A 27,556-nucleotide genomic window follows, 5' to 3' on the forward strand; every position below is an offset into this window, starting at 1 on the left:
GACTAGCAAGCAGTTTCATGACCAGGTGGGGCCTTATGTATATCTGTGTGAAAAATTCAAATAAACCTTTCACACAGTTGGCAAAAACTGTAGCAATGGCTAAATTTGATACATGTCTAAAAACAAGGAATGCACTGACTGACTGTCAGTAACACCAAAATGTCCCCCACAAAACACAAAGACAACCAAAAGGGATGATGGCAGAATTATTTCCATGAAAAACAGCTTCACAACACCTAAACAAGACAAGAACGCACTCTGTGGAGGCAGGTGTATTGTCCACGACCACAATGAATGGATGCATTCAAGAATGGAAATGCAAATGATTTACAGCAATGTGCAAACTACTGGTTACACTCACTTATCATAGAACATCCAAAAGAGCCTAAAGCTGAAAATCAGTTCATTATCTTGAGCATACCACATCATATATGGTGGAGGAAGTGTTATGGTATGGGCATGTATAGCTGCCAGTGGAACAGGGTCACCAGCATTTATTGATGATAGAAGAAGTAGGATGAATTGTAAGGTTAACAGGGCTGTACTCCCTGGTCCGATTCAATCAAATGCTGCAAAACCAATTACACTGAGCTTAACAGCACAGATGGATAATGGCCCAGAGCATACTATAAAAGCAACCCAAGAGTAAAGGTAAATAAAAGGCATAGTCTTCAATGGACAAGTCAGTCACCTGAACTCCACCATGCAGAGCACGCTTTTCACTTACTGAATGCAGAAAAGCAAATGAAAAGCAACTGAAGGCGGCTGCAGTCGAAGCCTAGCAGAGCATCTCACAGCATTTGGCGATGCCCATGGGTTCTAATCTTTAGGCAGTCACTGACTGCAAAGGATTTGCATCCTGGTGTTAAAAACAATCCTGATATTTAAAATTGTCATACATTTTCCCATTACTTCTGAAAATGTATGAATCTGTATAAAAACATCTGTAATTCCTTAACAGTTCATGCGAAACTGTTGCACTTCAATGTTTTCCTCCCCCAACCCGGATGACCAACCCTCCCCAAGCCTGGTTCTGCCAGAGGCTTCTTCCTGTTGAAAGGGAGATTTTCCTTCCCGCTGTCACCAGGTGCCTGCTCATAGGGGGTTGTCTGTTTGTTGGAGTTTTCTCTGTATAAAACACTTCGAGGCGACTGCTGTTGTCAGGTTCTTCTATAAATAAAATCTTTGTTGATTGAATTAAAATCCACTGTGGTGGTGTAAAGAAGCAAAAATACAAAAAATAAAAACGTGTCATTGTCCAAAAACCTATGGACCATAATACATCTTTAGTTTTTCAGAGACACAAAAAGTGAATGTTTCTGATTTATCGTTGAAGCTGCACTTCTCCGCGTTTACCACCAGGGTGCAGTGATGCACTTTTGAGACAGGACAAAAGTGCCTTGGACTATATTCTTTGTTGTATTGTTAGTTTTTGTTACATATTTTACCTGAGTACACACAACATGGAGCAGATGAAGGCAGAATATATTCTTTATATTGTGCTGTCATAAAGTGGTTAGTAGTCTGTAAAGAGTTGGAGATGAATGTTCAGTGTGTATCTATTTAAGCGGTCTTCAAACGATCAAATGATTGGCCTTCGTTTGTGTGTTTTAAAAAAAACAAACAAACCTCGAACCCATATAACAATAATAAAGCCTAAAAATCAGTTAATTCATATGCTTTTGATGGCGCCTGAGCCAAGAGCAAAAATCTCCCTCCTAATATGCACATGACTATGAGATTCAGTGCCGGATGGCTGCTTTTATGTTACCTCAGATGGTGGGTCTCTGTGATGAATTATAGACAATAGGTTGAGGGCAGTCAACAGTGCATTTATGACAGATAATAAATGTGCACTGCCAAACCAAGCCAATTGAAGTGTGCCGTTCTGGAATGGAAAAAGAAAGAGAAAGGAGTTCATAGGCGAAAATTTTGATATTGTGTCAACACTTTATTATGCACCACCACCATGCAAAATCACTGCTATGAACTTGCTCAAAAATCAAACTAGATATTTCACACATTTATGATTTTAGATTGGCTCGCCACTTTTCCTAAAGTGACTGGGTAAAGTTTGGTGCACACTCAGAAAATACATCGAGTGTGTGTGTGTATATGTGTGTTTGTGTGCAAGTCACAAAGATTTGAGTGACTAGCAAAGGGAACAATGGCAGATTATCTATGATTTAACCTTAATTCATAAACCACTGATAGTAAATGCAGTTTCTTCGATGCCCTCATGGTTGTAAATCTTTAAGTTTGAGTGATTTGGATCCATTTGTGTCATCTCTTCTTCCACTTTAAACAAACATTCCAGACATCAGAACCAGTCATCTATATCTTATATTTAATTGACATTTAATAGACAGCATACATGATTGCAGACCAGTTCCCTCTGCAGACAAACAAACCCTACTAGTATCAGTATTATCATCTCCAGTGAAGACTTCCAGCATCGCTGCAGGTTTTGTTGAAAGCTACATGCTGCACTGACAGGTTGAGCAAACTCCATTGAGAGGTCATCCAATCAGCTAAGGCAGTGTGAGTTATTATTAACACTAATGTATCAAATAAAACAAACGCATCTGATTGGCCAGCTCAAAAAAAAAAAAAAAAAAAAAAAAAAAAAAAAAAAAAAAAAAATGCCAAAGCAACTCAACAGCAGCTGTAAGAAATATACTAACATTTGTTCATGGTAACCTGGCCAGGGCAACACGTTTACAAAAGATTTCAGCTTTGATCATTTACATCATCATCATCATCATCAGCTCCAACGTAATCCCAGGCTCATTATCACAAATTATAAAGAAGATGACAACAATTTGACTTCAAAGAATCACGGTGTCCACCCTGTGCTAACAGTGCAGTTGTACATTTGCTAAACAACTGATATATAGAAAAAAAACAAAACAAAAAAAAAAACCCCCCCGATAAAAATTAAGAAATAATTTCCCAAAATTGTGTTCTTTCCTTTTTCTGTTTTCTTCCTTATGGCACCTGTGGTATAAGAGACAGCTCAGGAATTAATCTCTTTACATAAGCTCACAGAATTACCTTAAATATGTGCTTGGTTAAAAATATATATCTTTACATAAATGTATTTTATGGTTGGATTTAGCATAACTTAAATTCTTCATGTCCGCAGTGCTCTATACTGTCGGCCAAACGTCGTCTCGTCCAGTGTCTTCAGCTGTTTTTGCTTTTCATATTGCTCGCCTGTGAAGAATAAGGACAACGTTAGAAGGCGTGTGAGTGCGTTATTCAGACAAATCCCAGCTCTGACAAGTGTGCTGGATAAGCGGTAAACAAATTGGATTGATGGAAGGATGACTGTACTCCCATAGTAACATCAGTACTGTAGCTCGTTTGTGCTTCATCCGTCTGCCATGTGGGCAAACGATTCATACATTTCATGTAGAGATCAACTTAAACGTCTTAAAATAAGCCTGATACATCATCTGCTCTTCACTACATGACTGGTGAAAAGAATATATAGCAACATCTGTAGAAAAGTAGAAAGAAAAAAAGAACTTCAGACCAGCTCTTTATTGAAGGGACAAAGTTTTGCTCCCTAAATCATGCACACAGTTTTCAAACTAAGGTGCATTTATTTAAATTTTACTGGAGTATCATCGTAATCTGCTGCTTTAAGAACTTTACATAGATGGAGAGAGGTTTGGGCCCCAAGTCTACATTTGAGACTCTCACAGTGTGTGAATGCGAGATTGAATGAATAGTGGAATTGTAAAGCGCTTTAAGGGTCTTGAAAAGCGCTATATAAATGCAATCCATTATAACTTAAATAATAATAATAATAATAATAATAATAATAATAATAATAATAATGCTTATTTAACAGCTTGCTATGAAGCTGAAACGGTTCTTCAAACAATTAGATGTCCATCTAAATCCAACTTGGCTAAACAGGAAAATGCAGTTCTTATTTTTGAGATACAAATTACTGAGGTTTTGACACTTCATATCGATTTTAACTATTTCCCACCAAAATTGTTTTAAAGCATTTATTCTGAAAACTGGGAGACAAAACCAGAGATGCACATTTTTGCCAGTTTAGCTTAAAATACAACAAAGTCAGCGTGCTCAGAAGAGTTTGAGGCAATTGTTGAAATTGAGCATGTTACCGCATGTTATTCACAAGCTCAGCATGATTCTCTGCTCTGCGATTGCCAAAACCCCCCAAAAAACTCCTGGACAACCTGCTTCATGGATTTCAGGATTGACAGAAACACCTTTTTAAATTTTGCCTTCACTTTTCTGTAGATCAAACTTATTTCTTAAATGCTGAAACTCACGTCCAGTTAGTCTAGCTGTCCAGTTCTTGGACGATAATAAATTAAAAAGGAAACAAAGAAACAAGGGAAAAAAACAACAGAAAAAGTAAAATGGTAAGATTGTAACTAAAAGATATCATAAAACATCCAAGTCCAGGCACTTAAGGTCAGCTTGGAAAAGTAATAAAATGTCTTTATTTTACTGGTAGATATTTTCAGATAAATTTTTTTTACCAGTGTATACTGGCTTGTGCCTTTTTTAGGGCTTAGAGATACAAAGATATCAACAGAGCAAGCCTCAGACACCACAGCTGTGCAGCAAGTACTTGCATCATTTTCTTTTGCCTCTAGGGGCAATGGTAAGCCCTTAAGGACATCACCTGACAGTTGTTGAATTATCCTTTGGCCAAGCACTGCACTGAAGAACATCATGGAAGTAATTCAACCCTGAGAGTGTCAGGTATTCAAACTGTTACTCTTGATTGGGTGAGGATAAAATCAAAGGTCTCAAAGAGAGGCAGTTAATTTCCCCCAGAGGCCAGATGAGAAACTGAGACTGTTGTGGAGGGCCACACCAACAATACAGAGACAGCATTAATATTGAACAGAACTGACTTCAGCCTATTGGGGTGAACCTGCACAACAGTCTCAGTTTCTCATGTGGCCCCTGGGGGAAATTACCTGTCCACTGCTGCCCTACGCCCATCAGTTACCCTAGTCTCACTTAGACTTCTCATATTTTTATAGGCAATATCATGGTTATAAATTATGGTTACTGTTTTCGCAATTGACCAGAATTAACCCGGGTTAATTGTTGTTGATCACCAACGACACTGTAAATTTCCTTTTGCGGTGGCTTCAGTGTATTTTTTCCCTTTTGTTGCATATTTTATTATGAATTTTAATTTATTGTACCCATAACATCTTTGGTTAGCCTATCACAGAGCCTTGTGTACCCTTACATTGGTATGATGCACTAGAAACTAGAGATCAAAAAAAAAAAAAAAAAAAAAAAAAAAAAAAAAAGATCTACAGCTGACAGGTAGAAATAACTTACCAGTCACCCGGACCTACGTGGTCACTGCTGCAGAGTCACCTGCGCCACATAATTAAAACCAGCACAGCAGGTCAGAGCAGGTACTGACAAGGGGCAATTTAATAATTCAGAACACACAATATGCCACCTTCTCCTGCTATTTCAGTCTTGGAAAGCTATAACTCACCATGCACGTTTTGTCCGTTTCCTGCCTGTGCTTTTTCAGTTCATCCAACTGGAGCTCATCCTCCAGCTGCCGCTCCAGATCCTTCTCAAAGCACTCCTCATCGGCAGCGCTTGCAGGCCTGTCATGAAAAAACAAAGCAGTTTAAAACTGGGGAAAAAAAGGGATGGATGCGACTGAATAGTTCTCTATAAAAGTCTAATATATGACCTACGTATAAAGTGCTTGGTGTACTCAAAACGGTGAACTGCCTGAATGCTTTATGAAATACAACTAAAGTTCTTGAATTTGCACCCACTCCACTGACATTTTAGCCAAATCAAAGAGAAAATCAGCAGCATTCATAACAAAATTCCACATTTTTATAACCCGTACTCAAGCATAATACTGTTCAAGATGATCACAAATAAGAAGAAGGTGCATGGACTTCCTCTCAGTAAGTAAAACAATCTCACTGCCCTAACTGTTCTCAGTCCCACAGACAGCTGAGCGAAGCAAAGGGCGTGCACGCCCAGAGCCCTGGAGCCAGTGCTATCACTTGGTCTTCAGCTTTTTTTCCCCAATCCATGCATCATTATTATGAAAACTGCAGTAATGGGATTTTAAAAACATACAGTAGTATAGTATGAAAGGGTTTGAAAGGTTAATATATGATCAGATTAAATCATGTCATAATAGTGTAGGTTGTAGCTGTGGGTTAAATGTCAACTATCCATTAACGTGAGGAAAGCATAAACAGTTTATGGGAGAAAGGCGCACTCAGCAGGTCAGCAAAGCATAAACTGTCAGCAACAGCTGTGGGAGTGCTTCAGTTCTGCCTCCTGTGCGGGGCGGGGGGGGGGGGGGGAGGTCACGTGACGCTGCTAGCTGAAGCTCACAGGAGAACTGCAGCTTTGACATTGGATGATAGTGTTGGAGCAGGAGTGTCGGCGCTACCAGAGTAGGCTCAGACACATATTAGCTGCACCCTCTGACGTCTCCTGTGGGGGATAAGGGAGCTTGTTGTGGATTTCAATCATCATTTACCCACAGCTAAGGCTATCTGACGTTTCCTGTCGGCGCCTGCTGAGGTGAAAGGCTCTTTTTGCAAAGGACTGTTTAGGATTAGGATAACGTAAAGATGCCTGAAGAGGCCGTCACTTATCGCTGTTCAATCAAAGCTGTCAGGAACAACTTGAGCAATGACTCCCCCCCCACCCACCCCAAACAGACAGAAGAAAATCTGTTTTCGGTGGGATAATCCACCAAAGTTTAAGTCCCTCACAAGTATATACTGCTTTTGCATGGGTACATATTATAAATGTAAATAATGTCCAAAGTAGTAATTTAACATGGCAAAACAGAAAAGTTCAAAGCACTACACGGTGCATTTATAAGCAGCCTTTGCTATTGTGTGATCAAACTCGACTCTTTGCATGAGTGGGTTAAGTCGGCTCGTGACAGGTTTGTGACCACGGCACAAAAAAACAAAAAAACAAAAAACAACCCGGTTGTGATAAACCGTCCACTGTGCCCCGATGCACACGGTCGCAGCCCAGAGGCGGCAGAAGCCAGAAGACACCTCTGTGTGAGTTCTTTAAAATTCTTAGATACTTTAATCTGAAGGGCTTGAAGCCCCCCAAAAATGTTCAGAAATAAACTAATATAAGAAAGAAGATTGAAAAAAATCTTTCTCGTTTATCTTTTGAACTGAGCTAAAATTTCAAACTGTTTGTACGGGCCTAAAATTAACCAGACTTTAACCCTCCACCTCTTCAGACTCTTCTCCACCTGCTCCATACTCTCGCTACAGATCACAATGTTGTCTGTAACATCATAACGCACAGAGACTCATGTCTGATCTCATCTGTCAGCGAATCCATCACCATGACAAACAGGAAGGCGCTCAGAGCCGATTCCTGATGTAGTCCCACCCTCACCTGAACCCATCTGTCACTCCAGGTGCACATCCCGCCTCTATCTCACTGCCCTGCGTGTCCTGCACCACCTTTACATACTTTCACTCGTGAATTCCTCATGCAGTACCACAGTTCCTCTCTCACCACCCTATCATATGTGTTCTCTAGATCCACAAAAACACAGTGAAGCTTCTTCTGACCTTCTCGATACTTCTCCATCGACACTCTTAAAACAAACCTCACATCTGTGGTGCTCAGCATGACTTCTGCTCAGTGCTCGTCACCTCTCTTATTAACCTAGCGTCAACATCTCTTTCTTATATCTTCATGGTATGGCTTGACAAAAAAAGACTGTGTACTTTTAATAACATGGCTGCTTTTGCAGTATCTTAAAAGTACCTTGGTTTGTAAGCGTAGAAAGGATCTGAGGAGTTTGTGGCCAGTAGTTCACGTCCAAAATCTGAATCCACAGTGCTCTCCGTTTCACTTCCACCCTCTGTTTATTAAAAAAAAAAAGATAATAAAAACAGTTAATGTATAATAAGTCTGAATGTGACTACTGTTTTCCCTCCATTCATCTTTACCTGAATTGAGCTCCTTAACCAGTGATGACATTGTATTAGTGATGGAGTCAGCAGCAATGAGCAGGTCATTTCTCAGATTTCTCCTTGGACCTTTTGCGGTCAAACAAACAAACAAAAACAGTTTAAAGTGGGATCCTGTGCAGCTTCCAATAACAAGGACTCAGACCGCTGTAGTGTCGCTGTGTTACCCTGAGCGAAGGCCTCCTGAACGTCCCCGCCCACGCCCATGAGTGAGTCCTGAGGTGTGTGAGTCGGGGTCGTGCCGGCAGAATCCGAGTGGATTGGTGTGGGAATTGGCCGGTTGATGGTGTGGCTGGGTGAAGAGCGCGGCGAGCCGGGACCCTGAGTCTAAAGGATGTACACATTTAGTTTTTTGTGTAAGAAGAAAGCCTGAACGACTCCCATGCAGTATAAGGTAACATGCTGCTACAAACAGAATCACATTCTTAAAAACCACTTCAAGTATTTGCAGAGAACAAACCACAAGATGCTGAATTAATATTTATCAAAGTTTCAACTAATCCGGAACATCATTTGGCATGTAAAGAAATGGAAAATGTCCATTAGTAAACAATTAGGTTTCATATATGGTGACCAATGACACATTATATTGCCAGAAGTATTCTCTCACCCATCCAAATCATTGACTTCAGGTGTTCCAATCACTTCCATGACCAAAGATGTATAAAATCAAGCCCCTAGGCATGCGGACTGCTTCAACAAACATTTAAGAAAGAATGGGTCGCTCCCAGGAGTTCAGTGAATTCCTGACAACCTGACAGAACACCTTTGGGATGAATCTGAGTGGAGACCGTGAGCTGGGCCTTCTCATCCAACAATAATGTCCGACCTCAAAAATAGTCAAAATTTCCCATAAACACTCCTAAATGGCATCGGAAGGTCTTCAAAGAAGAGTTCAAGCTATTATAGCTGCAAAGGGTGGGCTGACATCATATTAAACCCTATGCATTAAGAATGGGATGTCACTCAAGTTCATATGCCTGTGAAGGCAGATGAGAAAATACTTTTGGCAGTATAGTGTCTGCATCTGATACTGTGGTCACATTATTGTGAGTATAAGACATGTTGTTCTAAAGATATACACACAATGCATTTACAACAAAAACACTTTTCCAAAAGGGACATCTCACTGGTATTGTATGTACGGTATTTATTTCTTGCAGATGCCACACACCCACACCAAAGGTTTCATTTCGAACATGCATCCTGGTCTCTTTTTCCTCTCTTTCACACTTACAGCTTGATTCCGCTCCTCCTCCTCCTGCTAAAAAAAAAAAAAAAGAAAAAAGAAAAAAAAGGAAAAAAGAAAGAATGTCTGACGGCTCATGAAACAGCAGCCATGTCTGTAAAATCGAATCGCACTTCCGCAAAGACCTGGTCAGCACGCGGCTTCCTCGTGCAAGTTTAGTGGATTAACATTGATCCTATTGGGCTAATTAGATTAATATCTTCCCCACTTAAGGCAGTACTGCAGGCAGGCTGTGCAGGCTTTGGGAAACTTGCATTATGTCGACTATAGATCAAGCTCACCCCCCATAGTAGAGGGTGGCAGACATGTCTTCTAAAGCATCCTCTGAATTAAGATCCCATTTAAGTCTGCAATCCGGCACCACTGAATGGCATTGGAAAATATGAAGGAGGGCACAAGTTTTGGATTTTAAACTGTATTTTCACAAGTTTTACAGCTTTTCCTAGTGATAAAGACCCACCTTTATCACTGTTCTCTTTTACAGCAGTTGAATTCACTTTTATTTATAAAGCGCCAAAAATCACAAAAACAGTCATCTAAGGTGCTTTATATTGTAGGACCCTAGAGTAATAAAGAGAAAACCCCAACAATCAAACAACTCCCTTTGAGCTAAAAACTGGCAACTGGGGGAAGGAAAAACTCCCATTTAACAGGAAGAAACCTTCTGCAGTCCAGGCTCAGGGAAGGTAGGCCATCTGCCATGACTGGTTGTGGGTGAAGGGAGGGAGACAGAATAAAAGACACACTGTGGGAAAGAGCCAGTTTGACATTCCCGAGCTATGATGAGTCCTCACAGCTAAGAGAAATAGTAATACAAGGAAAAATCCCTTATTGGAGCATATTGGTCACCACCTGCTGTAAAATAATAATAATAATAATAATAATAATTATAATTATTATTATAATTATTATTATTATGTATATATAAGCTCACTATAGCCCACATGTCCATGTTTTCTATGTAAACAGTCTGCGATGGATATGATTCAGTCCAAGAAACTCTGGAAAAAGGAAAAATAGCGTCTGCTCCTTCAGTGATCAGAAGGAATAAAACTAAACTGTTCACTATCTGACTGCACTGCGCTCAGAGATAAAAGGCACATCTGTAGTACCTTGAGAAGCATCATTAGTTGCTCCAGCTGCACCATGAGTTCCCTGCGACTCTCCTGCAGAGTAGACATTCTTTGTTCAAGCTCATCTTTGCGTTGCCTAACAGAAGAAACAAGTTGTACAGCATAATGAAGCCACAATGTCACGTCAGTGGCTCAAACAACCCCCCCCAAAACATAATGAACATCTGCAGACTGAAAAACATAATATTCATTACGCATGTTCTTTAGCACCCTAAGCAAAGCTGTCTGTCATAACCCATTTGCATTTGGTAACGCGACGTAGGCGGAGCTACCTGAGGAGTCGTAGCTCAGCGAGCAGGGTGGGGTTTTGCTGGCCCCTGTCTGGTGGCGGCTGGGAAGCTTCCTCATGCTGAAGGCGCAGTCGCTGGATTTCCTGGAGGATTTCTCTGCGATGAGTACAAACATGTGCAAGTGCCACGTCAAACCGCATTTCTGACAGGAAGTCAACAAGATGATCTAAACCTGCAGTAACTGGTATTTCTGTCCACTATGAGGCAGCAGAAACAAGCTGCTCATCAGCTCAGTTATTTATAGCATCCAGCAGACACAGAACAATATAATTTTGTGACTATATCAGTTCAACTATCGCCTTCTCTCAGCTGTTTGGTTTCAACTTCTGTAGGAAACACCTCAGCAGCTAAATGCTCCAATACGAAACCCTTCTACCTTTTGAATACTGGTATACTGATACACCATTGTAGTGTCCACAGGCCAGTATCTGGTTAATAGTACACAAATATTTATTAGGCAAAATGAATAAACAGTTTGACTTATGGATGGCAAAATGTAATTTTTTTTTTTTCCAGTGGTGGAAACAAGAAAAGAAGTCATAGATCAAAAATACTGATTAGAGCTTCCTAGTTTTGTTACTTTTTACTCAATTAACTGATCCTAATCATATAAATACAATAAAAATATAATATTACTACACAGGTTGAAATAAAATTTAAATCTCTAACTTCAAACAAGCTTCCATAGGAGGAAGATAAATAGAGTCATTAATATTTTTTTAAGCTGATAAGTCCAAATGTCTTTGGTGCAGACACATCAGCTCAGGGAAAAAGGATAGGTCTAGCTAAAATGAATGATTACAGCCTTCTGGTTCACATGTTTTACTCACCTTTGCCTCCACCTCAATATAAATTTCCCTAATTTCATTAAACATAAATTTTTTCACAGCTACTTCTTTTATATTTCTTAATAGTCTTTGTAGAATCATATTTTATGTCTTTTTATTAGCAATTTTAAACCACTTCAAAAAATTATTCAAGAATAATATAACTGAAATGAAATAGGTTTTATTTCCTTAAATAATGACTTTCAGCTGCAGTGTTTAAGTTAGTATTTAATGGCAGCCTGGAGTAGTGAATGCTTTTTGAGGTCTGATCAGAGATGCCTTCATTCTGAGAGGTAAATTTCAAAAGAAAGGAGGCGAGCAGTTTCTCGGACGCAGCCATGCCTAACCTGTTTTTGCTCTCGAGCTCGGCAATGAGCTGTCTCTGCTGTTTGTTGGCATCCAGAGAGCAGGGGAGGTCTGTGGGGACCCTCTGCTGTTGAGCCTGTTGGTGAAACCAAGCGAGAGACATCACGTGAACTGGCTTCACCTCTAGGTGATGTCATCCACCAGCTTATCACATATCTCACAGGAGGGAACAAAGCAGTTAAGTCACCAGCCATCCATCAAGACCTCCGATAAGAGCATGAGCAGGCACACGGCTCTGGTTAGCACAGGTGGCTAATGTCTCTTTAGCAGAAATACAGATTTAAAAAAAAGAAAAAAAAAGAAAAGAAAAAAAAAAGGTGTTTAAAAATACTCTAGTAAAAGCTGAAATACTGATTTGACTAATTTACTCAAGTATAGTGAAAAAGTACAGGGTGTGAAATGTAGTCTTAGTATAGTAAGTGGCTCTTTGGAGGACATTTCGATCAACTATGTGTGTGCAAAAAAAAAAAAAAAAAAAAAAGGTTATTATAGTTGAAAAAACCAAAACCAGATGTTAAAAACCATTGTTGTTAAGTCAGATAAAATCATTTCCATTGTAATAGCTGTACTGATCTTCCCAACTCTTGCTAATGACTTACATACAATAATATTTAAAAAGTCTAAAGTCTAAATTAAATAAAACATTTTCCCACAACAAAACTGAATTTAAAAACTAAAATGTCAAAATTAAATAAAAACAAAAGCTAATCATAAAATACAATAATAACTGGTGCAAAACTAACTGATACTTGTCATGTTAATACAATGATAAAATAGTATTAGCACATGAGAAATCAAACTAACTTCTAATTCTAATAAACGTTTTCAGCTTGAACGTCTGTTGCCCACGCTGTGGATGGGTCACTCTGCCTCCACATCTAAACCGGAAAATGAGCCCAGTCGGGGGTTACGGTGGGATTTGGCTGCTGTGGGAACAGATCAGTTGTAGTGGTGGCGTGTAGAGAAGAGAATCACTTAGAAATTAGTCACAATAATTTCTACTGTGAGCTCCAGTAGATTTTGTGTGCATGCTGCGAACACCTGACCTGTGAGTACTCTGCTGTGGCAAAGTTTAGAGTAATGAACTGTGTTGGACTATTGAGGAGTAGCTGTGGCGTTCATGGTCAGTGTACCAGGGCAACAAACAATTTGAGTTTGAGCCAATGATGCTAATTAGATTCACTCACTGAATTCCACCTTTACACTGTCTAAGGGTTAGAAATCAGCTGTTATAGTTCATGTAACATGAACTATCCAGAGTATAAATTTCTAGTAGTAATATTTCCCTCCTGTATTGGTTAAGAATGATAACAGAATGATCACCTTCTTGACTGTAAAAAACAAAAAAACGAATGAAAGCCTCTAACGTAGAGTAGCAGTAAATGTCAACTCGAGTTTATGTTGTTGTTTTTTTTTTTTTTAACTGGACAGTGATGAAAGATGTTTGTGTGAAATGGATATCTTTTATCTCACCGCAGCATCAGCAGCCAGTCTAGCAGCATAGCGAGCAATGAGACTGTGCTCGTCATCTTGATGGTTACTGCTCTCCAGCAAACTGATCAAGAGGAAAACAGAGACGGGAGAAAAAATACACAGCACAATTAATTTAAAAAAAAAAAAAAAGTGTATGTGGACACAACATGAGCACTCGAAATTTTAAAAAAGCAAATAACTTTTACTTTTCTGAGTCAGATTCGGCATGAAAGCTTCGACAGGAAGTAACACTAAGCTAGTCGCGTGAAACGCAAAACAATAAATTAAGAGGGGTTAAGTAAAAAAGTGGAGATACAAAGCAATCGATCGCTTTGTATTTGAAAGCTTATCTAATTACAAATACAGTAAAAACAACAAAAACAAAAAGCAAAGAAACCATACAGCCCTGTATTTACACATTTATGCACACACATGCGTACAGTAGGGTCAAAAGCTGCTACAATAACACAACATGTTATCTGGAAGTCATTCACCAATAAAACACACATATAGGCATTTTATCATAGGCCACAACAATAACAGAAAATATGTCAAATCACCTGCAGTAAATTAAAATGATTAAAAGTCACAGGATTTACAGGATCAGACAAACAAAAGACTAATAATTTGATACCAGTTAACTAAACTAATCTGTATTGGAAGTTACACAAAATTAAAAAGCTGCCACTTTTAACTTGATAAATTTCACTCAAAGACAACACATGTACACTGCATGGAGTTATAGAGTCATAATGTTGGAAGAAATAGACCCTGTTACCCACTTTGGATACAAATCAGTCAGAAACACTGCCGGGGAATGCAGAAAGGGTCAAAGGTCAAAGCAACCAGCCTCTAAAACAATCTGACAGCATGCATCGTTAGGACTGTAACACACTCGGATTAGGTTAGGGGGAAAGGGGGAAAGGCGGCAGTTCAGCGGAGCACATAGTTTCCACTAGTGTTTGGCAAACACAGCGGCACACCCACTAACCATGTTTTGGGGTTGTTTTGGAGTAGGTTCACATAGAGGCCAATGAGTACATGTTCGTCAGCAAGTCTATCGGCAACATCGAGGTTGTAGTTCAACCTGGAACAGTGCAGGGTTTCACAAAACACAAGACATTACGTTACACAGGTGACAACGGGGTTGAGTGGGGACGGGAAAGAGTGAGGGAGGCAGGGAGAGGACACGACAAAAGAAAAGAGGAGGAGAACAGCTGAAAAGCAGCCATTCATGGGTGACCAGAGCGAAACAAGGCCATATTATGTTTGGGAGAGACACTGCCGATGAAGGCTAAGAGTAGACTGAGGGCATGCCAAGCAAAAAACAAAAACAAAAAACAATTAGATAAATACTCTACAGGTACTTAGTCATCTATTAGTAAAACTATCAAAAGTCTATTTATTGCTTAAACATTCACGTTAAGTCAGGTGTGCATGGCCCCTTTATAGAGGCCACCCACCAGGATTGCACACATCTCTAATGTAGTGACCATGCGGTTTAAACAATATTTTCAATAGCAGCTTCTTTTATTAGCATTTACAAGTACATGTATGTTATAATGTCAGAAGAAAGCAGTGATTACAAGGGCAGCATCGTATGCAGGAATGCCCAGCCCTGTCCTTCAGCTCATCCCAAACCAGCAGAGAGATGTAAACTCTCACGTGGGTCTATCCTGGAGCCTCCCCCTCTATGGACACGTCCCATCTAGGAGGCACCCAGAAGGCATCTTATTTATATGCCCAAACCTCCACAGCCGTCTCCTTTCAATGTGGAGTAACATGGACTCTACTGTGAGTCCCTCCTGAATGATTGAGCCTTTCACCCCATCGCTAAAAGAGAGCCCAGACACCCTTGAAATGGAAAAAAAAAAAAACCCCAAAACCCCCAAAAACAACCCCAAACCCAAAGGCTACCACATAATTATCATGGATGTTCACTAGCCAGTACAGCATACTGACCAGACCTAGCTCGGACGTACGATATACTGTATGTGATGGAAATCAGCTGTTAATGTTTAGGACAGCTGACGTGATCTAAATGAAACACCATTCATTTATTGTTAAAAATAAAATCCTTTTATTTTTTAAATTACCTTTATTGGGCAATTTATAGTTAATTAGTGAAGTATTAAAAGAAAGAAAACCATGAGATAAAACAACGCTCCGAGTGAAGTTCCAGATATATGCATGGATATATTAAGAATTTATTAGCACAACCCTCGATGGCAATTGTTCCCAGTGGCCATGCATGGTACTGCAACAACAACACCACCACCACCTTTTTTGGAGATCAGAAATGAGACACCTCATACACTACCCTCCTTGCTCTTTAACATGCCATAACAACACACCTCCCTGAACTACAGGTATATTGTTCTCATTGTTGTGCCCCCACCCTGCCTCCCCCCTTTCTCATTTCTCACGTCTCTCATTAACACATGGGGGTCTGCCCGACGCTGCCAGTCCTCAACCGCAGCCTCAGATCTGTTCTTCTCCCAGGATGTGGCCCCTGCTAGTGAATTATTTATTATGACATTTCACCGTATACTGTCCATGCTTCTAAACCTGTAAAGTCATACATTTATTAACAATAATCCTTGCTGTCTTTAGTTGTAGTCAGCTACCAAACTTCTAAACAGGCCCTGTAGCATATGGGATTATCAGCCTGTTCAACGGCGACTTCAGTGTCAGTTATGAAAGCGGGCAGTGTGCCCAAGAGGAATGCTTTCATCTCTCAAGTGCAGGTACAGAAGTGCACAAATTCCTCTCACTTGAAAAATCAACTAAACTACATCTCCTAAAACAACATTATTACCGACCGAGGAAGCGCCTTAATCCCACTTTGTCTAAAACGAATATACCTACTCACATACACCGTAAACAATGAACCTGGGAATATATAGCATAGCATATGAGCTGACTGATGGTAACATTCAAAGAAAATGGCAGTTAGTGTTTCCCATATCTGTGTGAATGAAGAGATTATAATAGGCACTCTAAACGAAGCGCCAATGATCTTCATGATGCATGCTTCATCTAGCGTCTTTGAAACAGCCCCTAGAGAATAACAGTGTACAGCCTTCTATAAGAAACCCGGCTTGCTAATAGTTTCCTCAGGATGATAAGCACTCTAGTTAATGCGTATGATTATCATCTATATTAGTTTGCGCATGCATTCGCGCTACAAAGGCATTCTCATATGCACACCTATGCCACTTACCCTCTCCCTTTCAGCAGATGTGGAGCAGCCCCAGTCAGGGGCTTTCTCTGCCCAACAACATTATTCTTGCTGTAAGGCAAGCCATTTACATTCAGCTCGAGAAAACACATTAAATGGTGATGCACAAATCTTCACACATGCACCCACACCATCAAAGACTTCAGGAAAATAAAGACCGCGTGGGTCATGGAGTTCACGGGGCGCAGGGTCTTTAGGGAGCACGACAGATTGAAAAGATCTGTTGTGAAATCCAGGGCACCCGTTGTCAGCTGGGATGTACTCACTTTTTGGTGGAGTAAGGGTTCCCTGATGTAGGCATGGAGTGGGAGAATGAGTAGTCATTGGTGATGTTCACTGGTCTTGGTGGCCTGGACAGTAAACACGTGTTAGATTTTAATTTGATCTGACAGAAAAGCTAAAGAGACAGAAAACACCAGTTAGTCTTTCATTCTTGAGGATTTTGCTCAACTGCATAATCTCTGAATTTCCACTTGAGTGGTTTATACAGTATGATATCATGTAGGAGAACATGCAAGAATGAATGAATGAATGAATGAATCTGGGAATTAACAAACAAAACAGTGTTTGGGACACGTCACAAGTGGGGAATGTGAGTGGATGAGTCTGACTGTACACGATTAGCACAATACAAAGGAATCAATCTACAGTAACAATCAAGTATGATTCATATTAATCAAAGCAAACTCACCACGTATCTCTATTGAGGAATGTAAAGAACAAAGAAAGGGATAAATACTTGATTACATTACAGCAGCACAGGAAGAGACTATAATACATCAAAAACAATGAAAAAAATAAGAATGAAAACTAAATTGGGCATCCACAGAAGACAGTGCCCCAAATCTACTGAGTTTATAGCATAATTCAGTGCAGTGAAGAAAGTGAAGAAAAAGTAAGTTTTTAAATAACTGAAAGTAGCGATGCCAAAGTACAGTGTACATATAAACCTGCTGGTTTGTAGATTAGATTACAGGTCAGGCTCATAAAATTGCATCCATGTACAGAATCCCATTTTGTTTCATGCATGCATGAAAATTTGCACACTTCCGGTCACCTCTACAAATTAAAAAACAAAAACAAAAACCCTCACACCTTATGTTAACGTCATTATTAGTGTTGTAAAATCTTTTTGATTTTACTTTTCTTTCTTCTTTTTCTGAGCCTGAATTAAAACTATACTCCGTTATTAATTATTGTCTCTTTAGACATGATGTGACTTATGTGCACCATTAAAACGACGGTAATGAACTTTTTTTGGTTGACATTTATTACCAAATTACAGTTTGTCTGATAAGTTAAAAGCAATTTTCTATTTACCTAGTTTGCTATATTAGATATTCATAAGTAAAACTATTAAAAAACTGTTTTTTCTAAAGAAAAACATGATCTTCCATTTAATATCGAGCAAAATCAAAGATCAAATTATATTTTAATCCTAGAATCTGTTTCTTAAACACCTTATGGCAGTCACACTGTATATGTTGAAGGCTTTTACTGTGAAAGGAAGGGACAGGAAGAATTTATTTCTTCAATTCTAAAATATATTAATAATCAAACTTTCGGATCTCATGTTATCTTTACCTCTTAAACTAGCATTGAAATCTATTACCCATCTGATTTTCTGTAAATATGTTGGCGGCATCATTCTGAAAATTTTGGGTCATTTGCAGGCTATAAAACTGGGACAATTAACATAACAATTAACTTTAATTGCAGGAATCATAAAAATGGAATAATCAGTGTGTTGTTTAGCTCTCAGCACCAGAAGTGACTTTATGTCTGTAAGATGGGCTTTAATAGGCAGCAGCAAAGTGCTTAAAAGTCTATGCTTTCATGCCTGATATTTGTTTCATTATTTATACGACGACACTAAACATCAAGGAAAAAGTAGCAGCAGCGCTGCAGATTACAAACAATCCCAAGGCTGTAATTAAGCCTGATTGATCAGTTGACCTAAGAGATTGACTGGAATCACTTCAGACCAAGGAAGCAGCTACAGGATCATTACCAGCTGAGGGATCAATTTAAAACATTTCAAGGTTTCAAACTGGCACTGAATGCTCTGAATGCACATTCCTCAGTTTCAGTGTTATGAAGGAAAAAAAAAAGGGAGCGAGAGCAGATGAACTTACACAATATGAGCTAGGTTGAGAGGTTTATCTGGCATTTCAGGAAACAAGGGGTGAAGAGGCTCTCTGCTGGATGCACAGCTCAATGACTTACTGAGGGCGTGGGATAACTTCTTAGCGGGGGATTTCTGGGTGATACACAGAAGCAAGGTGACGGTTGTGAGGATGAGAGGATGCTCATTTCTTTTTCAAAGCACACGGTAAATCACCACGGTAACACTGTCACCTGGACTGAATCTTCAGATTCCTCATGTTGTAGCGAAGCAGAACAAAAATAGCCACAATGACTGGTCCAGTGCAGACACACCTCCCCTAGCCTCCTCCCCCCTTTCCTCCCTTCCTTACCCATGACGTATACTCCTTCATTTGGTGCTGGTTGCTATGGGAACCGCTGGCATGCCCCCTCCAGAAGCAGTCCTGACAGAGCTGGTAATTATGACATTGCTGGCAGCGGTAGCGGAAGCCCATCATACTCTCAGTATGGCAGTAGGAGCACTCGACCGGGTGAAACACTGCAGGGAGGAGAGGAGGAGCCAGACACAGACACACACACACGAAGGCAGATGCATAAGCGCACACACACACACCAGATGTGACTGTAAACCCAGATATTTTGCACATTGCAGAGAGCTGATAATAAATTTTCATTAATTTAAGGACATGTGCTGGGATATCTTGCACCCCCCCCCCATTTTGAGCAAATAAACACAAAGCAGCACAGCATCGAGCTCTATATGTGCACATACACTAGTGTTTCTTCTGCTCGTGATGATGAGTGCATCACAGATATACACACTCATACACAGGGTGTAAGGTCCCAGTGGGTCATCTTTACTGGAGGTGTGTCTGTGATGGCGGTGACTGAAAGACCATGATGCAAAGCCGAACTTCCCCCGCTTGCGCTCCAGCTAAATATTCTTCAGCGCGCCTTACCGTTCTCCACGTTGGCGAGGCGGTGCATTAGCGGCAGCCACACCAGACACTGAGGGGGCGGGTCTGACATCAACGTATCGAGGAATGTGTTGAGGGAGACCTTTTTCTATTGACGTGCAGCGCAGAGAAGAGTGAGATTCACCCACACCGTCAATGCTAAAGCAATCACACACTTACTGACATCAAAATGCTGCGGGCGCCAAACCCTCACCTGCTGCGCAAAGCACGTTCTCGCAGCTTGCTCGGTGTAACCAAACGAGGGTCCCTCGAAAACCGCCATGGGCAATTTAAGAGCCTCCCTCAGAAACTGGTCAAATTGCGAGTGCACCATTATTCCAGCAGAATCTGATATGAGTGAAAAAATATCTGGAAACAACGCAGAGGCATTACACAAATTAATCAAACTAATTGTTGGCTGCCACCACAGTCGGCTAATTATAGCATTACACAATACAATTATCCCACTTATTTGTGAAAACAAATCAAAGTGCAGCAGTTATACAGATCCATTCTAACTATACACCAACCCTCCTTTTTACCCCCCCCCCCTTTTTTTTTTTTTTTTTTTTTTTACAAGCTGCTGCCCCCAGAGATTTGTACATTGTGTAATAAACCCTATCCTTCACATACAGTAATGAATAATGACTGCTCCCGGCCATGAAGAGCCAGGGCAGTGCTAGTGCTGCTGCTACTTGTTTTAAAACCAGAGCAGACAGAAAAAAAAACAGGTCCTAATAATTTTACATTACTTAGAATAGGAGGAATTCGCTGATTTATTACTGGCAACATAGGCAATTATAATTTCATTTTTCACGATTAAAAGTAAGATAAAGATTTGTTGTGTTTCTTACATCTTAATTTATCCAGAATTTTCCCACCACAGATGGTTGCGAGGGCCATTTTCACAACAAAGATAGATGTCTTGCCGTGGCCCTCCCTAAAAGACAAAAGAAAAAAACGAAAACATTAAGCTCATGTATTCTTTTAAAAGGAGCTGTGAAGATGTAGGCTGCGTAGTGTTCCTGCTATAATCGCATGAAATCAGCTGTGTTTGTAAAAAGCATGTGCATGAGTCAGCCTACAAACTTATCCGCTCTACATCCGCGTGTTGTGACATTAGAAGGGGAAAAGAGTCTGGATTTTCACGGTCACATTTCAAGCCGCATCAACTCACGTCAAAACCTCCGAGGTGAAAGTACACAACCAGCAGCCGGCTCGTCACGTGACGCGTTTACTCACGGGTCATAGGCTGCCAGCAGGAAGTTGAGCAGCAGGCTGATGGACTGTTCCACGTTTATCTGATGCGTGGTGGGCATGCGCTTGTTCAGCTGGTAGAAGATAGTGGACAGCACAACTTCTAGACGAGCCACGGAAAGCTCAGCGTTGAGGTCTATGGCGTTGAGGCCGTTCTCCCGGAAAGCCTCGATGACGTTCCAAATGTCGACCAAATGCACTGAAAACAGGAAGACGTCAACGTAAGCCTTTTTGGCTCGGCCACGTGCAACATCTCAAAAAATCAATACATAAAAATTCATACGCACAGTTGCATTTCTTCTGCACAAATCTGAGTTTGCAGGCTGTTCTGTACGTCGACAGTCGTATAGAATCCAAATCCTGAGCCCCTGTAGGAACATCACTCTTTAGTCCTCAAATGACCAAATATGTGCCACTGATACAAGTGATAGTGATTTTTATTTTATTTTTTACTAAATTACAGTTTTAGGCTTTATTGTAATTTCCCACTTCTTATCACTGCATTTTAAAGTTCTGCAGTGAACCGTAGCTTAGATACTTAGTGCCTAAAATGACTATGAAAACAGCTCAAGTTATAGAGAGGAGTCGGGGTAACTCCTTTTTACATGAAAATGACTGAACACCATAATTACCTTTGAACATTTTGTCAATAAAAGAAAGAGCACATGCATGATAGACACAAATGGAGCCATTAAAAAAAAAGTATTCCTGTACAAATTATAACAGGGGGGAAAAGGAACAGGAAAACTTGTTCAGTCATTTCAGTTGTTAAAACAGGTTGGTCACTTGAGAGTTAATACTGAAAATGGAATACAAACTGTTAAATATTATATATTTAAATATGCCATTGAGAAAACAAGATATGACTAAAAAGAAAGTACTCTCTGTCAACCAGGCTATCATAAAATTGATCTAGTCCTTAAAAGCTTAATTTTTAGTATAAACGAACCACCTCTAGCAGCAACAACATGAAGCAGTCATTTTCTGCATGGCTTTATCAGTCTCTCACATCGCTATGAAGAGATTTTGATGTCTGGGCAAAGACAGATGCCTTACATTTGACTCTTTACACAGAGGATTTCATGGTCGACTCAATGACTACAAGGTGTCCCGGTCCTGTGGGTGTAAAACAAGCCCAAATCGTCACCCCTGCAACACCGTGCCTGACAGCAGGTATGAGGTGTTTGTGCTGACATGCTGTGTTTGGTTTCTACCAAATATGATTCTGTACATTCTGGCCACACATTGCCACTTTGCTAATTGCATTTAACATGCTAACTGAGGCCTGCAGAGTTGAGATGTAGCCCTTGGGTTCTTTGGATTCTCTTATCATTGCAGTCTTACCTTGGGGGTGAATTTGTTAGGCTGTCCACTGTCTTGAATATTTTCCACTTCTGAATAATATTTCAAAATGTGGAAAGATGATTTGAAAGCTGGTTGGAAAAAGCCTTCTAACCCTTCCCTGAATGATGGGCACCAACATTTGCTTGTATATCATCATCGCTGATGTCTTCCCTCCTTGCCATTGTGTAACACACACCTGAACGCTCCAGCGCAACAAGCTGCCAAAACTTATGATTAATAGAGGTGCTCACATTTGCTGATGATCAGTTAATCAAATGCATTTGATTAGCAGCACCTGGCTCCTACTTAATTCTACAATCCTCTTAATTCCTATGAAAGCAGTAAAGATGTATTTAGGTTTTCTGCTTCTGCATTTTGGCTTTTTTTTTTGCTAAATAAATAATGACACAGTGTAATATATCATGTTTTGTAGTTTATCTCACGTTGCATTTACCTAGTTTCAAGACCTAAGAGCCAGATTATTTTTTATTATGTCCGGAGTGTCTCACAGTGAGAAAGTTCTGGGTTTAAACTGCAACTCTAAACTGGTTTGAGCTGCGAATGTGGATATTTTCACTTTTAAGGACAAGATAAACCCCACCATTCATCCAATGTCCACAAAGCAGCTCTAAACACGATGAATGGGAATACTTACCGGATGAAAGGATGGAACTAATCAAAAACTTGAACAATAAATGTTTTTTGTGAAAATATTTTATATGAAACAGTGTTATATTAATGAGCTGTATTTCAATAAATTCAAATTAGCGCCTTCACACTGTGTGAACAGACAGCATGAGGTCATATTGCAGGCCTGTGTGTATAAAAATCAATGTGGTTGACACTTGATCTTTATGATATTTGCTGTACATGAAACTTACAGAGAGACAGGGAGAGAGAGAGAAAGAAATTGCCAGTTTTACGGTCATTGAGTTAAACAGTCCAGCAAAGATCACAGTGAGCTGCGGCCCTGAGCACTTACTCATCTCCACCAACAGTTGCCTTCTATCTGCCATGGTGTCAACGCTCTGCCCGCAGTCTTCAATCATTCTGATCAAGAGGAGAGAAAACAACGTCAGAACCCGAGTGCCTCAGCATTAGCAGTCGCAACCTCAGGGTGCTCTTCCTTAAGCTTAACATCAACATTAGACACACATCGTTATGACTCAGCGATAATGGCAGTAGATTAAACTCTTGACTTTTAAAGCAATGACTCCTAACCTTGATACAAACGCAGCTTCTCTGTTCTGGTTATCCAAAGTTTAATCAGTTGTGGATATCCTGATAATTCAGCTAAAAGTTGGCTAAGTCTTTCCCCTGACTTTTTCCAAACAAGGGGACAGATTTACTAAATGAGCACATGAGCACAATTCTTTGCAAGGAATCGCTTGATATCATTAATTTTGATAACAAGCATGTCTTATTTCTTGCACTTTTTTCAGCATTAAATATCGATGCAATTAGCAGAAAACTGCATATCCCAAATATTAATAAATGTTTGCACACCCAGTTTTAATATTCTCCTCCCAGAAATGCATATGCACCAAGGTCAGTAGCAAAAATCCCACCTCTTTCAACTTAAAATATCCAAAAAAGTCTGCTTTAGATTGCAGGAAGGATGACAGAGATGCAACAAAATTAAACTTTCACCCGTGACATGAAGGTTTTGGCGCTTTCTCAAGGTTAAGCACATGTTATAATTCTTGAGTTTGCTAGCTTACTACGACAGCAGAAGATTTCTCGTGCACTTCACCATAAAACTGCTAAGCATTGCTTCCAATTTACCAGAGATAATAACAGCATTAAGACGGCTACTTTATTTTGGTATATTAAGGACAGACAGCAACTGACAGGAGCTCATCAACCTGTTGATGACATCCAAATTTGGTACAGGACATTAATATTATTAATATTTAGTCTGGTGAAGTTTTAACGTGGTTAGCCAGTTATTCACTTCAGATATGCCAACAGCAACACAGATCAACAGTGTTTAGTGCATTTATCACAGTTCCCTCATTTTTTGTGTTTGGAAAGGCTAGTAAAAGGTCACTGCTCTTTAATTTCCCTACATAAAGAGAAATTAACAGATAAAAATGATGCCATGCAAAACTCACAAGAGCTGTCGGTGTGTAAACTTCTTAAAAAACAAAACAAAACAAAACATCAAAGGGAGCCAAAAGGGGCCCACGGCTTATTGTGCCCCATCATCCCACTGCAGGACAATCCGGCCGTGATAACATCATACTATGCTCCAAATTTGAGAGTATTCATATTTGGTAAACTGCAACCTGAATGCAGCGCAGTGCGGTGGTTATCAAAATATTTTTAAGTTGGACAAGGAGAGGAGTTTGAAAGGGGCAGAGCTGCAGAGAGAGAATGCTCACAGCATGCCTCGCTGCACACTGTCCGAGGCAATCTAATACACCTAGTCATGTGGTTTTGTTGCTATGGCAGCAAAGATCCTAGCCGCTTCACTCGTTAAAACACACACTCATACACACACACACGCACATATAACACCTCCCACTGCAGACGAGCAAAGTTTGTAGAGAAAAGTTTTTCACCAGTAAATATCTTTTATGAGATAACGGTCGGCGGGCTGATACTTGAGCGCACAGTGACACTTCTTGGGCGAGTGGCTTGAAGACGCTTTTTCTGTGAGACAGTCATTCAGGCATGCTTTTTCAAATTACTCTGACAGTAATTGGTAGACCCAAATATTATGCTGCAGATATGCGTGGTGCAGAAATTAGAATTCACCTAGTGTTAAAAAGCAGACAACACCACAGTTTTCTGGCCCCCCACCTCCTGCTTGCCTTCCTCCGATTCTTGCCAGTGCAGTCAGTCAGTTATGGAGCACTAGGAATGTTTGAAATCCACTTCAAGAGGGGAGAGATTAAGCTAATAAGTTAACTTGGAATTATAGGATAAAGTGCAGTATTTCAGTAAATTACTTCACAATAGAGCACAGATCAAAACGGCCACAGAGGAATTTCAACGCTGCCCTCTAATAAGACAAATAATAAATCTCATCAGTTTAAAGAGAATGATGAATACAACCACAGCGCTTTTAGATGCAATTTAATGTCAGGCCACTGCCAGCAGCCACAAGTCCAATGTCATCATGAAAGCAATGGATATTGAATCCCATTTATCACTTCCAGACTAAGCAAATATAAAAGTGTACAAATATACAGCATTGTCTAGATTAAAACTGATACCCTTTGCCACATCACATTCAAACACATCCAGAGTGCCAGCTACGTGACCTTCTGCGGTCTGTTTTCATCCTTGGAAATAACTGAGATTGATACAATCTATTGCCAGAGCTGATATTAAACCAGTGCAGGGGAAGGGAATGACATGATCAACCTTACCTTTCATAAAGCACCATGTTCATATCCCTTTCCCCCCCCCTTTCCTGAGCAGAGTTATTACAAAGCCAGGTCGCCCTTTCTCCTAAAACAACAGTCCATGACACAAACTCCTTTCAAACAAAATGGGCCCATACGGGCGGGCCTATCCGAACACATCTGAAACTAGAAACTGTGACTCCGAATAGAGCATGTGCTGTCACTATCTTTAACTACAAATGAGAAGGTGCAACATTCTTCTACAGCTTTGCCGGCTCTCTAGTTGCAGACCCCCACAAAACATGGTGCCTGACATCTGGCCCTGGCAAACATTACTCACTCTCTGTGGCACTGCCACACTGGAAGTATTAGAAAATAACTGCCCTTAAAAGAGCAAATCATCTTTTACCACTAACAGTCCAGAGTTAGCGTGACTCATTCCTGCAAGACTCTTGGCCGCGTTTAGCCCTGCCACTCTCTATCCCCCACCCCCTTCCTTTTTTACACTGCACAGCATTTCTGCTGGACAAATATCAGACCAAAACAAGCCTTATTAGTAAGTTATTTACATTTTTGATTCTATTTCTGCAGCAGCTCAATTAAGAAAAAAACCAAAAAAAAACCTGAGGAGAGTGCTGTTAATTTATGTCCTCCGTGTACTTGGACCAGGCTGACAAGCAACAATTCCAAACACAAGCACTTACTAGAGTTACAGTCCAATCTGTGTCGCTGGCTCGGGACAGTACATCGCAGCTGTTACCACTGATTGGCCAGAGTTATTTTTATATCACGAGACTGAACTACATTGGCATCCAAATCCCATCTCCAGACAGGAATTAAAAAAATAAAACAAGAGGGAAAAGCTGCACTGCTGACTAAAGGTAATCAGCTGTTCTGCTCTGGTGTAGTAAAGGTAGTGAGACGAGTTCTCCTCATGCCTGGTACCAGCTGGTGATGTCTGCCGGTAGGGCTCTCTGTCACCTGCTGATGATCACCATGGTTTCAGCTGTAAAAAGGGGAAGAACTTTGCTACCCCGACGTTAAAAGAGTGCAGACACTGATTTATGGGTAGCAAGTGTCCCAGTGAGTTCTTTGCATGAATTAAGAAGCTTGAATTCTGTAATGTCACAAGAAAACAAACAAGTGGAATAAGTTTGCATGGTTGCCTGTCTAACTATGCAATGTGAAAGCCAACATGGAAACACAAATTTGGACCGAGGAGAAATGCACCTCTGGGTATGGACTCAGTGCCCTGTGGAAGTTAGGGCAGCATTACTAAAATCCTACAAAAGGTAGCAGGACATTGGGGGGTGGGGTGGCAACAGGCACCCTGTGGTACACGCTCAGCCCTCATGCATCACCTGTCATACTCGAAACACCTGTGTGGACATGAGACAAAAGGTCTCACTATTGTAGGAACATCTACCCCCCCCCCTTCCTTCCCATTATCCGCGTTTCACTACCTGCACATCTCCCGTTTTAAATCACCAAAAACTTGCCAAACTAATTTCACCCGGTGGGGCAAAGTGGGTTAAGCTCGCTCCTCTCGTTGCCCGTCAGCCTCCCTCCTCCAGCGACTGCAGCAGCAGCACTTTGCACAACACTTACCAGAATTTATTTCGAGGCATGCCATGCAACATCACTGTTTTTCCATCCGCGAATCCGTCGTCGTGTCCCGGGGCGCGATCACGGTTTCTTTGGTGTAGGCTGGTGCATCGCTGCACGTAAGCGGCCGTGCTCGAGCCGCTCTCCGGCACCTCCGAAAAAAAGCTTGTGTTGTGGAAGAAAATGTTTTTCAGGCAGCGCACACTGGCTGATCGGAACAAGGCAGCTTCTGCCTCCAATATGTGGCCTCCGCGATGACGTAATGCGGAATCTCTTCACTTGCGTCAGCGTGGCAGCAAAAATGTTAAAGTTTGATACAACAAAATGTTTTAAAAAGATGC

General features: G+C 40.5%; 1 protein-coding gene across 8 annotated transcripts; it reads right to left on the reverse strand.

The window, feature by feature from the left end:
- Positions 1 to 1,930: 1,930 nt before the first annotated feature.
- On the reverse strand, positions 1,931 to 27,474 carry dtna (dystrobrevin, alpha). 8 transcript variants are annotated; one of them, XM_085253773.1, is made up of 23 exons: positions 25,635 to 25,658; positions 23,240 to 23,307; positions 21,201 to 21,281; positions 20,899 to 21,112; positions 20,511 to 20,596; positions 19,871 to 20,025; positions 19,660 to 19,765; positions 19,072 to 19,238; positions 18,730 to 18,854; positions 16,861 to 16,944; positions 16,577 to 16,645; positions 14,345 to 14,440; positions 13,354 to 13,435; positions 11,862 to 11,956; positions 10,670 to 10,783; positions 10,377 to 10,473; positions 9,253 to 9,279; positions 8,183 to 8,342; positions 7,995 to 8,084; positions 7,810 to 7,906; positions 5,516 to 5,633; positions 5,350 to 5,388; positions 1,931 to 3,216 (listed from the first exon to the last, which is right to left on the reverse strand). In XM_085253773.1, exons 1-22 carry the CDS (start codon positions 25,655 to 25,657, stop codon positions 5,371 to 5,373), a joined length of 2,172 nt encoding a protein of 723 aa, XP_085109899.1. In that variant the 5' UTR covers position 25,658; the 3' UTR covers positions 1,931 to 3,216; positions 5,350 to 5,370. The 8 variants fall into 8 exon arrangements, with proteins under 8 accessions (XP_085109899.1, XP_085109900.1, XP_085109898.1 ...); XM_085253774.1 differs by lacking the exons at positions 5,350 to 5,388; positions 25,635 to 25,658 and adding an exon at positions 27,219 to 27,474; XM_085253772.1 differs by lacking the exon at positions 5,350 to 5,388.
- Between the last annotated feature and the right edge of the window lie 82 nt (positions 27,475 to 27,556).

Source organism: Mchenga conophoros, linkage group LG18 (assembly GCF_057382185.1).
Source record: "Mchenga conophoros isolate Kocher_MC1m ecotype Shallow Benthic linkage group LG18, M_conophoros_male_GT1.1, whole genome shotgun sequence".
NCBI classification, from domain to species: domain Eukaryota; kingdom Metazoa; phylum Chordata; class Actinopteri; order Cichliformes; family Cichlidae; genus Mchenga; species Mchenga conophoros.

Bases quoted from the DNA above. Each gene is read 5' to 3' on its own strand.
- dtna (XM_085253772.1), bottom strand. From the start codon at position 25,657: ATGAACATGGTGCTTTATGAAAG. The intron at 11,957-13,353 runs GTGAGATAAAAG...TTTCACCAACAG, and splicing joins GACTGGCTGCTGATGCTGCG to GCTCAACAGCAGAGGGTCCC. The intron at 9,280-10,376 runs GTACTACAGATG...TTTTTTTTTTAG, and splicing joins AACTAATGATGCTTCTCAAG to CAGGAGGAGGAGGAGCGGAA.